Source organism: Nylanderia fulva, unplaced genomic scaffold (genome assembly GCF_048542155.1).
Source record: "Nylanderia fulva isolate GAGA-0341 unplaced genomic scaffold, ASM4854215v1 Scaffold32, whole genome shotgun sequence".
In the NCBI taxonomy this organism is placed as follows: domain Eukaryota; kingdom Metazoa; phylum Arthropoda; class Insecta; order Hymenoptera; family Formicidae; genus Nylanderia; species Nylanderia fulva.
The window spans coordinates 1,010,756-1,027,539 of record NW_028190390.1 but is presented as its reverse complement, the minus strand read 5'-3'; the positions used below and the strand labels follow the sequence as shown (position 1 = coordinate 1,027,539).

The window sequence follows — 16,784 nt, the reverse complement described above, 5'->3', positions numbered from 1 at the left end:
TTTTCATAATAAAAAATTTACTTGTTTTTCTCTTCAAAATGTTATATGTATAAATATTTCTAAAAATTCCGCTGAGCTAAATTTAATAAAGTTGACTCGATATATCTTGTAAAAATTTCTACCATAAATATAAATATAAAAGTATACTCGCGATTCGACTCGTCTCGAAATTTGTCTCGAGAAATTAAAGTGAAAACGGGGACCAAAAAAGAATGAGCAAAAATTGCGGGGCCAAATGTCAAATCGGCTCACAAAAAATGGATCTCACGTTATAAAATGATAGATTGCAAGCGCCTTCGCTTCGGGGGAATGCGATGTTTCGGCTTCGGCGTTTCGTTTCTCGTCGTATCGATGCACGTTTTGCGCGCGCGCGCAAAAACGCAGAAGTAATTGCGTAAGTTAAACAAATATATTCGACGTCACACGCCCGGGCGAACGTGCGCTGCATTTATTCGCTAAATTTTTTTTTTTGTTTTGCAAGCGACTATTTAGTAGTCGTATAAGTTTTATATGGTATCTCTCGTCTCCTTCCCTTCTTCCTTCTCACAATTATTATTCCAGTTTTTCCAATCTATTATTGATACTTTCGCGCTTTATCAAACTTTGCGCGTATATGTGTGTACGTGTATGTACGCGATAAAAACTACAATGTCCTAAATTTTACTCGCGAAGTGACGATCGCTCTGACGGCCAATAAATCCAGGTCTCCAATTCGCCCGTGTCGACTAGATACGATTTGTTCGTCCGTGAAATATGAAAAACCGTGAATAGAGGCTTCCATACGGTTGTTTGCGATGCACTTCGCTCCGATAATAGTAGTCCGCCATTTATTATTTATCTTTATACGTTATCGTCTTTGCGTTACTGTCAGTCGCCGACAAGGGCAAATATTTAATATTTCTCCATTTGCGTAATTAAATAATTTGTTCTAACAAGACAGTTCGCTCTCGATTTCTTTTTTTTTCATGTGTTATTCAATTTAATAAATATCTGAAACTTTTTGGAGAAAATTTAGAAAAATCAAAATAATAATCTTCTAATTATATTTTTTTATTTAAATCGTACTTAAATTAAAATAAAATGTATAAAAAAAGATAGATGTAAAATTATAAAAAAATTAATTTATAAATAATATAATTTATAAATAAAATAAATTTATAAAAATTAATTGGGAGTCTGTAAGATAAAATATAAAACATGTACGCTATTGTTAGCAATGAAGCTTGTCCCGATAATGTCTGTGAAACTTTCATCAACCTTCAAAGTTAATAAGGTAACGCTGATGAGCGCCGATGTCGATACGGGCTAATAAAAGTACAGAAGGACGTCCTCGTTTGCACCGAAAAAAACCTCGGCTTTCGGTTTTTATCTCGCGACTTAATACAATAAAACGACGACGAGGGGAAATAAATACGCGTACTTTGCCGAAGTAACGAAAAATCAAAGAGCGTTCAATCGTTAGGTCAGGCTAGATCTCGATATACGCTGCCATTTCCCTCATCACGCTTTTCTCTCTGATCGTTTCAATCTGCATTTTTTTTTTTATTCGCGATGGGACTCTCTCTTTTCGCTCGTCGATGACCGGCCTTCAATTTCGTTAGCGGCCTGGACGAAAATCCCTGATTTTTGGAGGGCCTGATTATTGGACGCTTTATCGATCACGGATGTTTTTTCCTGCGAAAGCGAAATTCCCACCTCCATAATGCACGCGTAAAAAAAAAAAGGAGGAAAAAGAAAAAGCAGGACGAGACTGATGGGGATCCTTACGAGTCGGTGATGGATAACGCGTAATCGAATTAAGGGTCGGCGATCGAATCGAATAAATAAAATCGAGGGTGAACGCGAAAATCTCCAGCCCTGTCTTGGATCAGTCGATCTGACGAGATAAACATTTTTTCGGCGTGCAGTACGAAAATTAGGACCTTTTATATCCTTCTTTCTTTCTTTATCCCGCGTTGAATAAAATTAAGGAGATGCTGACCATGACTGTTTTACCGATTTTGAGTTTAAGAGCTTTTATTTTTATTGACTATATAGATTGAAAATTCCTTCTCTACAATTAAAGTACTGATAATAATAAACGGGAGCATTGTAATTTTGTATAAAAAACAATAAAATTAAAAAATTACAGTTTTTTATCGGCCTCTTGCATCAGCTCGTAACAATACTTATTTAATACAAAAGTTCTGTAGTTTATTTGTGCACAAAATATGGCGCTCCTAATAGAGATGACATGAAAGAATAATACAGAAGTAATAAAAATGAGATTAAAAGCCTATATCAAAATATTCTTCAATCTGTATATTCAATAAAAAAATGAACCTAACCTAACTTAAAGTCGGTAAAACAGAACAACGGCAGTATCCCCTTAACTAAGAATTCTAATTTCGCGAAGCCTAGAGAATAGTCCGCCTCTTTGTGCTTTTTGGCCCAGAAGAGGGAAAAGGAGAGTCGGACGCTTCTTCCCTCCCCTTCTCGCAGAGAGGGTGAATTTAATATATTTCTCGTCTTATCTCGTCTTATCTTCCTTTAAAGGCGACTCACCCAGCGGCGAGGGAGCAAAGTGCCCAATGTTAGCCCACTTTTGGTGTCTCGTAGATTTTATCGTTAATGCGAGACAAGATAGGCTCCAGGGGCGAGGCCTCTCTGATTTGTTGGCCACGTGATAAGAATTTATATTTCCCCCTTTGTGCGCTTTCATTAGTCTCTACTGCGCTTTTAATACAAGCATTCGGCTTTTGTGCAACGGAGACAGAAAAAACTCCCGCAAGAATATTTATCCGCGTGTAAACGTCGTCTTTTCATCTCTTTTCGCCGATCGAAAATCGATTAAAGTAAAATTTAATTTGAGCGAATTTACTTACGATTGAGATCCAACGAAATCGAGGTCTCCTTCGGCTCCACCAAATCCGTATTTCGAGCTTCGCAGGTGAAGTTTGAACCAAGATCGGCCCGAGTAATAGGTTGTAGCGCTAATCTGTTAAGAGAAATTAAAGTAGATTGAATAAAAAGAATGTTATAATCACAGGCTAGAAAAAAAGAGACGATTTGCCGCGCATAAAGAAGGTGAATCTTCGATTCACAAAATTTTTGGAAACCACGTATTTTATGCATTTTGAGACGTAGAAATCAAATACATTGAAAGAAATTATTGCTATTATTCTATTTTGTTTATATATTTTTGATTAAAATGCTGTGTAAATGTAAAAATTAATTAAAAATATGTGAATTTTAGATTTCATCATCCCCACTTATATTATAAAATGAAAATCAATGTTTTATTCTGTAAATTTTAACAGATAAATCTTGTCACAAATAAAACAAAACATATTTATTGTGTAAAAACGAAAATAAAGATGCACATTGATTTATTTTTCCATGTTTTCCCAGTTGTTTTAATAATTTAACATTCAAATTCAATTAACACAACAGTAATAATATGTTAAATTAATACATGAATGTTAAATCAGTGTTAAATATTTAATAAGTACAATAAATATAAAAATATAATATGCAATATAAAAATATACCTAATATATAATATAAAAATATAATATAAAAAGTATAATAAAAAGATAAATATTTAGTTATATTTAAAGTGTTAAATCTTTAATACAAAATTTTTAAGCAAAACCGTTCTTAATAAGAAAACAAAATTTTTTTACTGCGTGTATAATTTATCAAAAAAAAAAAAATGCAAATTTTTATGCTAAATAAACTTTGTCTTACTTGTTTTCGATCACATCGCCAGCATTATTCTCGTACTGTTCGTCCTTCACCCGGCCATTTATGAGCCATCTGACCATAGGTTGCGGTTTTCCTGCAACAAACACAAGACTTACGAACTTACTTAAAGTTTTAAGCGCCTTTTATCTCTGTGCATGCATGTATATGTATATGTGTGCGGGAGAAGGCCGATAGTTTTAATCTGTTCGTTTCTCTCTCACACACAATTGATTACTTTCCGTAAAAAGTTCTCGTTCTACATGCATCCCTAACCTAAACCAAACCTAACCTAACCTAACCTAACCTAACCTATCATTTGGAGTCGAAAAAACCGAAGTGGGGGAAAAATGGCGGGAGAAGCCTCTCGTATATACATATATATATATATATACTTGTGCAACGAGCTTTGCCGAGGCTCTGCTAAGCGATAGACGAGTTCTCTCTTCGAGAACTTTTAAATTAGTCGATAGCCCCGAGTTTTCCGTGCGGTATGCCAAACAAATACTGGGAGAGAGAGACTTCGGGGGGTCTTTCGAGGCCGCGCAGTTCGATAACCGGAAGTTATAGCTTGGCCAGAGAGAGAGAGAAGCGGGAAAGGGAATAAGAGTAATAAATACGCCGGAATATACATCGGCTCGACCGGGGATGATCAAAGCGATTGAAAAATTAAAAACGAGATTACGCAGAAAAAGAGAGAGACTTTTTTTTTTTATACTCCGGACTCTCTTTCGATTTATCGAAATAAAGTGTGCGCAAAACTCGTTCCCCGTTCTTTGTTATCGCTGTGAGGTAGCTAAAAAATATGCCTGATTTCCTGGAAAGAGAGGGAGAAACTAATAACGGTGCAGTTTTGCCGCAGTTTCGACTCGAGAAGTTGTTGAGAATCGATACTCTAGAAAAAACTGGCCATTACATGTGCCGGAATACTTTCTTTACATCGATTCTCTTTAAATCTCTTTTTAAACAATAATATATACTATAATTTATATTTAGATATATATTATAATAATATATATACTATAAATTTATATTTATATTTAATAATATATATACTATAATACATATTATAAAATATATATATTTATTATGATATATACATATGTATATGTATATTAATTGTAAATATATTATATATTATTATAAATACATTTTATTACATAATAATACATTATTATAATACATTTATATATATGTATTATTATATTTTTGCATATAATATTTATATATATATATATATATATATATTACAATAATTAAATATATGTAATATAATATAGGATGATTCATTTTAAGTGATACAGTCAATTATTTAAAAATAAAATTTTTTGAATAAATGTTCTACATAAAAGTTGTAGGATTTCAAAAGGGATCGTAATCTGAGATTGTGTGGTGTTTTTTAAAGTTCTTTAAAAATCAACACGCTTATTTTCTCAAACGGAATTGCCTTATATATTGTTAATAATAAATAAATTTATTCCTGCTAATATTAGAAATTATAAAGATAGGATGTCCAAAAAGTGAATAGTTTATGAGATATTTTATACTTCAGAGTTTCACATATAATATTACATGAACTATATGAAATATCTCTTGTAAAATATTTATTTTCCAATAACCTCAATACTTTTGTGCACAAAGCATAAATTACAAGTATAGCAGCTACTTTTTTTTCTTAAAACCAACTATATATTTTCTTTACACGAGAAACGTTTTATTTTTAAGACAAACGACTGAATCACATAAAACACTCTGTATATATCACATTTTCTGATAATTAATATATTAAAATATCAATAATCAATTTTATTTTTACTCGCGTATCCAATCCTCTTGGCTTGGAAATAATATATTGAAAATTATATTTTAAAATTATATAATTTTTCATTATATATTAAAATTATATAATTTTATATATTTTATATAATTTTTAAAATTATATATTAAAAATAATAATAAATATAATAATAATAATAATAAAAATAATAATAAAAATAATGTTAATAAATAAGTTAATTCGATGCACCGGTATTTATCGAATGTATCGGTATTTTACCGCGATTAGCTCTTGATTATCGCGCCAATATTTGTGCTACCTGGCCGAAGTTGTGGAATACAGATTGCCGACGTGATCAAAAGAGAACCGTAACGATGGTAACCGTGGCCTGCGCGAATACGGACGGAAATAATTCCTCTTACGGGAAATAGTGTCGGTCTCTGCGCAATCTCGCTTCGTTTCATACTTATTGAGGATGTGTATTCAGCTCTCTCTCTCTCTCTGAAACGAGTTTTCATAGATAATGTTACGCGAGGTCTGATCCACATTTTCCGACCGTACGTTAAAAAAGCATCTGAAAGCAATCCGTAGATTCGTGCGTCATCATGAAAAAATATTTTCAAATTAATTATTCCGCCGGTATATAATACGCAATATTTTCTCTTTTTTTGTATATATTATAAGACAGGCAATTTTTTTAGATATTTTACCGATTTTTAATTAAAAAAAAATTTTCAGATAAATTTGCAGGTAAATTATATTATTTTAATATAACACAACTTTGTTGATATAAAAAATGAAAAATGTGAGAGAGAAAAATACTGAAAATTGTCGAAATTATCGAATCATCGGGAAATAAATGTTTTTCTTTTTTCACTAATATAAATTCCGCTTGTTTTACTAACTGTACTAGTAATAAAAAAGATTGTCGGGGGTACATATATATCGTCTATCTTTTGTAGTTTTAACGCGAGTCACGGGAAATTTATCTGGAAGCAAAAATCGATAAAATTGACGGTCGTGAAAAGTTTGAATTTTCAAAATTGTGAAAAATGAGTTTTGCTTTGCTTATGAAAACTGTTTTGTTTACGAGCATATGTGTTTTCAATCAATTCTTCCAATACCACTAGCATCGCGACACATGTTCCAAAAAATATTTAAAAAATTCCATTAGAATTACAAAAATTCCGTTAGAAACGAGGGGAAAAAAAGGAACAATAAACGAAGGTTTATTTTTTATTGTATTGCAAATTGCATAAATATTCCCATTCGCAAAAGGTCAATCTCAATTTAATTTAATATAACATAAACCCGAAATGTAGTTTACATTAAATAGGAACACGTTACGCGCGCGGTTATCAATATTTGTATTTCCTTATTAATTGTTATATATATATATATATATATATATATATATATATATATATACAGTTTAATTTTAATCCTTCATCCTCGAAAACATTTTACTTTTTTATTACAACAAAATGTAAAACACAATTTTTTGCAAGAAAAAATATGTAGCTGCTAATTGCAATTTATATATATATATATATAATATATATTTTTGAAAACAATTATGTTTTCTTTTATTAGTTTGTGTATAAAAGTATGAAGATAAAATCATAGAAAAATGAATATTTTCCGAAATGTTTTATAATTTTGTAAAATTCTTACTCTTATATATCTTATGCCGAAAATTGCAATTAATTTATATATATAAAAAATATACTGCTTCCATATAAAAAAAAACCATAAATGACTATGAGAAACGTTCCTTTGAAAAAAATCAGTAGCGTCATCTTCCGTCCTTCTCCAAATCAAACAACTTTTGCAGGAAACATTTTATTCCGCGATGAAAAGAACAAAAAATTTTTGGGGGATGATCGATTAAAATGGAACACCCTGTATATATGATGTAGCGCGGAATATGTGAAATCGTTTTTTTGGAAAAAAACTTTTTTCCCGGCCCACATACGCGCGGCGTAATCAAACGAAAATCGCCGGGAAAATGGACGGTAGCGATTCCTCGAAGCCTCGCGGGATTGCGATGGGGAGGGGGTGGGGGTGGGGGTGGGGGAGAAAAGTGCCATCCCGAATGCCATCGTTTCATTGTTATTCACGGTGGCGCGCGACGTCGGAAACGCAATTTAATCAGGTCCGATGCAACATCGGCGCGGCACTTAAAATTGCAACCTGATCCAACTCTGGAAAACACATAGCGCAACGACGCGACACGACGGCGAAAACCGCCGCGTCTCTCGCGCTTAGATTAGTTCCATATCATTGTTATTCACGATGCCCGCCAATCCTGATTGCGTTTTAACCGTCTCGTTGCTTCTGATTCTCATCGTTCTCGCAGCGCTCCTGCGCTTCTTTTCCTCGCGCAACGTTGTATTGCCGCTTTATCTCTCGAAATTAATTCTATTATGTTTATATTAGGTCTCGCCTGAGAGAGTTTACGACTCTTTTCACGGATACGATAAATAAATTGGAGAGGTAAAAGGTATTTTTATGAATTTATCTCCGGATCGGATTTATCAACGCGAGAGAGTCTCATATTTGCGCATATTCTGTTCGTTTGTTTTTAATTAACTTTAATAATATTTTCATCATGTCGATATATAAATATAATATAAAAGCGCATAAAATGACATATATTGATTGTTTTTCCACAACGAAAATTAACCAACAAATTATATCCCCGAAACGTCAGTATAAATTCGATATTCTCTTAAACAAAATTTTTGTTATTATCATTAATAAGAATAAATGATAATGTCAATTAATAAGTAAAGAGAATAGCGAAATTTCACTGAAAAAAATTCTGTGATGCTTTTCAGAAGAGTCTACTTGACGAAACGTCAGATGGAGGTGCAAAGAGCGAGTGTTTCACTCAAATCTCGTCCGCTCAATCCGCGATATTTTTCCTGATTCCCAAAAATTGCTCCTCTTTTTTTTAATTAATCTTAATAATATTTTAATCATGTTGATATATAAATATAATATCAAAGTACATGCAATGACGTATATCGATTGTTCTTTCACAACAAAAATTAATCAAGTGACAAATTCTATCCACGAAACGTCAGTATAAATTCGATACTCTTTTAAACAAAATTTTTGTTATTATCACTTATAAGAATAAGTAATTATGTCAATTAATATATATATATATGTAAAGAGAATAGCGAAATTTTACTGAAAAAAATTATCTGATGCTTTTCACAAAAGTCTAATCGATGAAACGTCAGATGAAGATGCAAAGAGCGAGTGTTTCACTGAAATCTCGTCCGCTCAATCCGCGATATTTTCCCTGATTCCCAAAAATCTCTCCTCTTTTTTTTAATTAATTTTAATAATATTTTAATCATGTTGATATATAAATATAATATAAAAGCGCATACAATGACGTATATCAATTGTTCTTCCATAACAAAAATTAATCAAACGACAAATTCAATTTCCGAAACGTCAGTATAAATTCAATACTCTCTTAAACAAAATTTTTGTTATTATCACTAATAAGAATAAGAGATAATGTTAATTAATAAGTAAAGAGAATAGCGAAATTTCACTGAGATTCGTCTAATCAATGAAACGTCAGATGGAGGTGCAAAGAGCGAGTGTTTCACTTAAATCTCGTCTGCTCAATCCGTGACATTTTCCCTGATTCCCAAAAATCACTCCTCTTTTTTTTAATTAATCTTAATAATATTTTAATCATGTTGATATATAAATATAATATAAAAGAGCATACAATGACATATATTGATTGTTTTTCCACAACGAAAATTAACCGACAAATTATATCCCCGAAACGTCAGTATAAATTCGATATTCTCTTAAACAAAATTTTTGTTATTATCACTAATAAGAATAAATAATTATGTCAATAATATGTAAAGAGAATAGCGAAATTTCACTGAGAAAAATTCTCTGATGCTTTTCATAAAAGTCTAATCAATGAAACGTCAGATGGAGGTGCAAAAAGCGAGTGTTTCACTCAAATCTCGTCCGCTCAATCCGCGATATTTTCCCTGATTCCCAAAAATCGCTCCTCTTTTTTTTAATTAATCTTAATAATATTTTAATCATGTTGGGATATAAATATAATATCAAAATACATGCAATGATATATATCGATTGTTCTTTCACAACGAAAATTAATCAAGTGACAAATATCATCCACGAAACGTCAGTGTAAATTCGATACTCTCTTAAACAAAATTTTTGTTATCATCACTAATAAGAATAAGTGATTATGTCAATTAATATGTAAAGAGAATAGCGAAATTTCACTGAATAAAATTCTATGATGCTTTTCATAAAAGTCTAATCAATGAAACGTCAGATGGAGGTACAAAAAGCGAGTGTTTCACTCAAATCTCGTCCGCTTAATCCGCGACATTTTCCCTGATTCCCAAAAATCGCTCCTTTTCTTTTAAATTAATCTTAATATTTTAATCATGTTGGGATATAAATATAATATCAAAATACATGCAATGATATATATCGATTGTTCTTTCACAACGAAAATTAATCAAGTGACAAATTCTATCCCCGAAACGTCAGTGTAAATTCGATACTCTCTTAAACAAAATTTTTGTTATCATCACTAATAAGAATAAGTGATTATGTCAATTAATATGTAAAGAGAATAGCGAAATTTCACTAAGAAAAATTCTCTGATGCTTTTCATAAAAGTCTAATCAATGAAAGGTCAGATGGAGGTGCAAAGAGCGAGTGTTTCACTGAAACTCGTCCGCTTAATCCGCGACATTTTCCCTGATTCCCAAAAATCGCCTCTCCGATCGCTGCTTAAAAATCTGCACGTACAACAACTTGAGAAATATCGCGGACGGTAAACGAGAATTTCATTACAAGCGTCTGTCCCTCAACATCTCTCGCACTAAGCGAACTGAATATCTCTTCGTGTGAGCCTCGTCGTCGCTAATTATACAAATCGGGCAATCTCTCGTCGCTTTGAGAAAACTCTCGCTCGGGGAAAAAGGAGAAGAGAAAAAGAAAGAAGAAAAAAAAAAAAAGAAGAAAGAGTGGAACACGAACTCGGGGCCCTTTTGTGCCGGAGTGCTGTACGCTTAATTCGACGGCGAGCATTTTTCAGGGAGCAGACGGCGCCGCTATAACGATGCGGCGGTTCTACTTAATTCGTAAGCTCAGCCGCTCGTTTGCATGAGTACTTAGGGACTCGAGCGAGAGGTCGGTTGAGCGGAATAAGAGGGGGGTCGCGAGGGGGGGTAGAAGGGGAGGGGGTTGAAGGTGGTAAGATCTCGCGTCCCTGGCGTTGACTTTAAGTGCTCGGACTATATTCGGGGAGTCCCTCTGGTTACAGAACGACGCGTCACATCCCCCGACTCCTTTCGGTGGGAAGGGGGTGGAAGGGGGTGGAAGGGGGTGGGTACTAAAGTGTGGATTTTAATCCGCGGATACCGGACGATATCTTCCGGGATTAAGACTCCGGGGCCGCAAGAGCGCCTGGAGTCTCACATCTAACAAGTTTACCGTCGGTTCGAACTCCGCTCAAAGCAAATACCTAGACTACTCCGACTCGAGGGACTCCGTAGGAATATTCCATCCTCCTCCTTCTCCTCCTCTCGTCACGATTCAGGAGACTTCTTGTGTTTGATTAAAACCGATCGCGATACTCTTCCCCCATGCGGCGATCTCCCGGGAACTCCGGGACTTGTATATATATATATATATATATATATATATATATATATATATATATATGTGTGTTTTAAAAGAAAAAGATTTATCTTCCTCTCTCTCTCTCTCTCTCTGTTTTTGACAGAATTGAATAAAAAGCAATTTTTTTAGAACGCCAAAAAAAAAAAACCAAATTTAAATTTCAACGAGTTAATGCATTATTTTTAATTAATTTCTTCGAAATTAATTAAAAATAATAAGTTAAACAAGTTCTGATATATAAATAAATTATTTAGAGTTTAATAAAAATTCTGATATATAAAAAATAAATTATTTAGAGTTTAATAAAAAACAATTTTTTTAAAACACAAGAAAAAACAAATTTAAATTTCAACGGGTTAATGCATTAGTTTTAATTAATTTCTTTGAAATTAATTAAATTTTCGAAGAAATTAATTAAAAATAATGAATTGAACAGGTTCTGATATATAAATATTATAAATTATTTAGAGTTTAATCAAAATTCTGATATATAAAAATAAATTATTTAGAGTTTAATAAAAAACAATTTTTTTAAAACACAAAAAAAAACAAATTTAAATTTCAACGGATTAATGCATTAGTTTTAATTAATTTCTTTGAAATTAATTTCTTTGAAATTAATTAAATTTTCGAAGAAATTAATTAAAAATAATGAATCGAACAGGTTCTGATATATAAATAAATTATTTAGAGTTTAATAAAAATTTTAATATATAAATAAATTATTTAGAGTTTAATAAAAATTTTGATATATAAATAAATTATTTAAAGTTTAATAAAAAACAATTTTTTTAAAACACAAAGAAAACAAATTTAAATTTTAACGGGTTAATGCATTATTTTTAATTAATTTCTTCGAAATCAATTAAAAATAATAAGTAGAACAGGTTCTGATATATAAATAAATTATTTAGAGTTTAATAAAAAACAATTTTTTTAAAACACAAAAAAAAACAAATTTAAATTTCAACGGGTTAATGCATTATTTTTAATTAATTTCTTCGAAATTAATTAAAAATAATAAGTAGAACAGGTTCTGATATACAAATAAATTATTTAGAGTTTAATAAAAATTCTAATATATAAATAAATTATTTAGAGTTTAATAAAAAACAATTTTTTTAAAACACAAAAAAAAAACAAATTTAAATTTCAACGGGTTAATGCATTATTTTTAATTAATTTCTTCAAAATTAATTAAATTTTCGAAGAATTTAATTAAAATTTCGAAGAAATTAATTAAAAATAATGAATCGAACAGGTTCTGATATAAAAATAAATTATTTTGTGCAAAATAAGGATACAGAAATTTAAAAATAATTTCGTTCCACCTATCTGATTTTCTGCGTGTGGCTCTTTTCATATTTAAATTTGAAAATTAATTAATTTTTCGTTAAAACTGATTAGTTCGCAGAACAAAACTTTTCTTGGTCCGATACCAAGTAATTAAATTAAATCTTAAAAAGAAAACAAGTCAGTTCGCGTAGTTTTTATTTGACGCTGAATATGATTTAAAATTGCTTCACAGTTTTGAGAAGTTTGCAAGAGAGAGTTAGTTATATTTTAATGTATTTTATAAGTACGATGTAACGTGCTGAAGAAGTTTTATTGCAATCAAAACTAAGTATGTTGTTAGGTCTTTTAGCTTTCGAAAAGAATTTGTTGCATCGACTATGTTTAATGAGATATTCATGAAATATGAAAAAGAACCTATAAAACATTAACTTTTTATTAGTTTAGTTTTATTCAAACATAAGGTATTTTTCAAATCACTGAATATATATATAAATCTAATATCAAAATTTTAAAAAATGTTTGAATGTTTGCAAATTTCTATACACATGTAACAATTTTTCAAATGTAGACAACATTTCGAATTTGTATTTAATTTAAAAAATTCTTAATATATGTTGTAGTATAAATAAATGTAATTAAAAATTATTTGTGCTGTATATTAGATTCTCAATATTTTTTTCGTAAATAAATCTCATATATATATTTAATTTCGTAAATATCCTAATAATCGTAATTATATCAAAAATCCCTTTTGGGAATTGAAACATGATTTAAATAATATATTTAATTATAAGAGTTCATATATTGTATAATCATATCAAATTATATATAAAACATATATATTTATATATATGAAGCAATACTTATTTTATATATTTCTTTATAATTTTATATTGTTATTATATATATAAAAAATGTTTTCCCAGGTTGTTACAAATTTATCTGCAAATTTTTCAAAATTGATGTGATGATGGAATTTAAAAATCAGAATCGTAAGAAAATAACGGAAATGATTAATCTCGTTCTTCCATTTTATTTTATTGAACGGTCTAATATTATACTACGATTGAAACGTCATTACGTATTCCTTATTATTATGAGTGATATAAAAGTTTACGGAAGAGCGTCAGGAATGAAATATCTCACGCGAGAGAGAAAGAGAGAGCTGGCGAATCGAGAAATGCTCGTATTGACAGATCGGTAAAGAGCGATATTACGGAAATATAAAGGTAGCGCGCGCGATATGCTACAAAGATTTTTGCGTCTTCGGCTCGCAAAACCGATAGAGAGCTATCGGTTATTGCAGTATCCTGCGATATCAATATTTTTGTCGTTTTCGTACACATCCGCGTTTTTATCGACTATTGCGCATTATACCGGAGGATGCGGATATCAAGATGCACATGTTTTGCATTTTTCCTCTCGCGGGATTTGTACAATTAACCTTTCTGTCAAAACATTACATTTTTCATTTTTCCATCAATGTCCGCAGGATTTTTACCAGGACACACATTTTTTAAAATTTATTTATTTTTTTTTTATTAATTTTTTAATTTATTTTTTTAGTTTTTGTTCAACAAAATTATTTGAAAATTATTCTAGATAATTTAGTAAAGGTAATACTTTTTTTCATCCAAGATGCGGATGTAGATAATACATATTTTTATTATTTATAACTGCATGAAAAAAAAGTATTATCTTTACTAAATTATCTAGAATAATTTTTTTAGTTTTATCTTTACTAAATTATTCTAGATAATTTAGTAAAAATAACACTTTTTTTCATCTAATTGTAAGATACAGATATAGATAATACATATTTTTATTATCTATGTAAAGATAAGATGACGCCAAAGTTTCATCTAGATGATCATCTAGATAATTTTATTTAGATAACAGCAAACATTGTTTGTAACATATAAACCCCTTTCTTTAAAACAAAATATTTGATAATTGACAATAAATATATATTTAACAAACGTATCAATAAATAAAGATGTAGATACAGATAACGCATATTTTTATTATCTATATAAAGATAAGATGACGCCAAAGTTTCATCTAGATGATCATCTAGATAATTTTATTTAGATAACAGCAAACATTGTTTGTAACATATAAACCCCTTTCTTTAAAACAAAATATTTGATAATTGACAATAAATATATATTTAACAAACGTATCAATAAATAAAGATGTAGATACAGATAACGCATATTTTTATTATCTATATAAAGATAAGATGACGCCAAAGTTTCATCTATAGATAATCGTCTAGATAATTTTTTTTAGATAACAGCATACACTGTTCCATAAATATATATATATATTATCGCGAATTTTTATTTATCTTATTTTCACGATAGAAAAAACTCGCGATTTACGACCCTCGCGAGTTTTACGTGCTCGATTATCCCAGGACTGGATTATGTTTTCCGACCCCATCCCCTGGTTTCCCGAGACGCCGCGCATCATCGTGCGCTATCATATTCGAATCATTTCGCCGGCCGATATCGATTCCGGCGATAATAAAAACTCGACGCTTTTCTCTCTCTCTTTAGATGTGTCCGGCGAATATTTTCTACGCAAGCGCACAAAATTCCTTCGATGCTTTCTCTCGTCGGTCCCGCGCGCTCTTATCGCTCACCCCTATTTTCCACCCCCTCCCCCTTCACCCCACCCCCCTCTCCCGGGGTTTGGTTTTCAATACCGCGGTGAATGCGAATGAATTTTTACAGTCAAATACTGTGTACACACATATCGGTATCTCTACGTGCTCCGCTAAAATTCGACTTTTCGGATATAAAACGTGACCCAAAATTATCAAACACTCTGTGTTAATAGAGAGAATACTAGGATTATTCGGAGACAATTTTTGCTCGGCAAAAATTTCGAGGGAGATCATCATTTTTTGCATGTTCTTAATTTTCGCCATCATGTATTTTTATAATTAGTGTTGTGCTCAGATGATTTAAAAATTAGCTAGATAAAGATCAGATAAAAATATGTAAATTCATCTTAGATAAGATGAAGATGGTTAGGTAAATGATAAAATTATATATGGCGATTCATCTAGATATTTTCTAGATAATATAATTTTTAAGACTATAAATTTTTATCGCTTACTGTTCAAGTTTTACTATTTAAGTACAATATTTTTATGTGCTATGATTTTAAAATAAAATTTCTGAAAATTTTTTATCTAAAATGCAGATATAGATAATACATATTTTTATTATCTATGTAAAGATAAGATGACGTCAAAGTTTCATCTAGATGATCATCTAGATAATTTTATTTAGATAACAGCAAACATTGTTTGTAATATACAAACCCCTTTCTTTAAAACAAAATATTTGATAATTGACAATAAATATATATTTAACAAACGTATCAATAAATAAAGATGTAGATACAGATAATACATATTTTTATTATCTATATAAAGATAAGATGACGTCAAAGTTTCATCTAGATGTTCATCTGTATAATTTTGTTTAGATAACAGCAAACACTGTTTGTAACTAACAATAAGCCTTAAATTAAAATTCTACTAAAGCAAACAGATAATACATATTTTTATTATCTATATAAAGATAAGATGACGTCAAAGTTTCATCTAGATGATCATCTATATAATTTTGTTTAGATAACAGCAAACACTGTTTGTAACTAACAATAAGCCTTAAATTAAAATTCTACTAAAGCAAACAGATAATACATATTTTTATTATCTATATAAAGATAAGATGACGTCAAAGTTTCATCTAGATGATCATCTATATAATTTTGTTTAGATAACAGCAAACACTGTTTGTAACTAACAATAAATCTTAAATTAAAATTCTACTAAAGCAAACTCTACCTAAAATTAATTGAAGAATGTGGTAATTTTGTTAATAAATTATTTCCACAAGGCTTAGTTCGCGAAAATTTATTTTCTTTATTTTCACCCTGCTTACAACTCGAAAATTATTGCTGCCTCGACATTTTTGTAGAAGGAAAAATCGTCCAAATAACCTGAAAAAATTTCTCTATTAATAAGCTGACGTAATTTTGAATTGACCCTGTATTATAAGTAAATACGTGAAACGCAGCTCTATACTTCCCCTTTTATTTTCTCCCGCACTTCATCATCGTAAACGATACGTATCATTATTTTCCCTCTTTACTCGGCCCAGCAAGTCCGAATGATCCCGAATGTAACCCGATTCGAAATGCGAATAATCATCGTTATGCAATTTAATAGAAGGGCAAATATTTAATCATCGATATA

The 16,784-nt window shown here is 30.5% G+C and overlaps 1 protein-coding gene across 4 annotated transcripts in view; it reads right to left on the bottom strand.

Annotated features, from left to right (window-relative positions):
- Positions 1 to 16,784, bottom strand: part of LOC114945579 (kin of IRRE-like protein 1) — a 652,455-nt gene that overhangs the window by 87,235 nt on the left and 548,436 nt on the right. For all 4 annotated transcript variants that reach the window (XM_085484861.1, XM_085484860.1, XM_085484862.1 and 1 more), the window contains 2 exons: positions 3,730 to 3,820; positions 2,865 to 2,977 (listed from right to left, as the gene is read on the bottom strand). In XM_085484861.1, the coding sequence (XP_085340987.1) occupies positions 2,865 to 2,977; positions 3,730 to 3,820 (204 nt within the window). The remainder of the gene's footprint in view (positions 1 to 2,864; positions 2,978 to 3,729; positions 3,821 to 16,784) is intronic.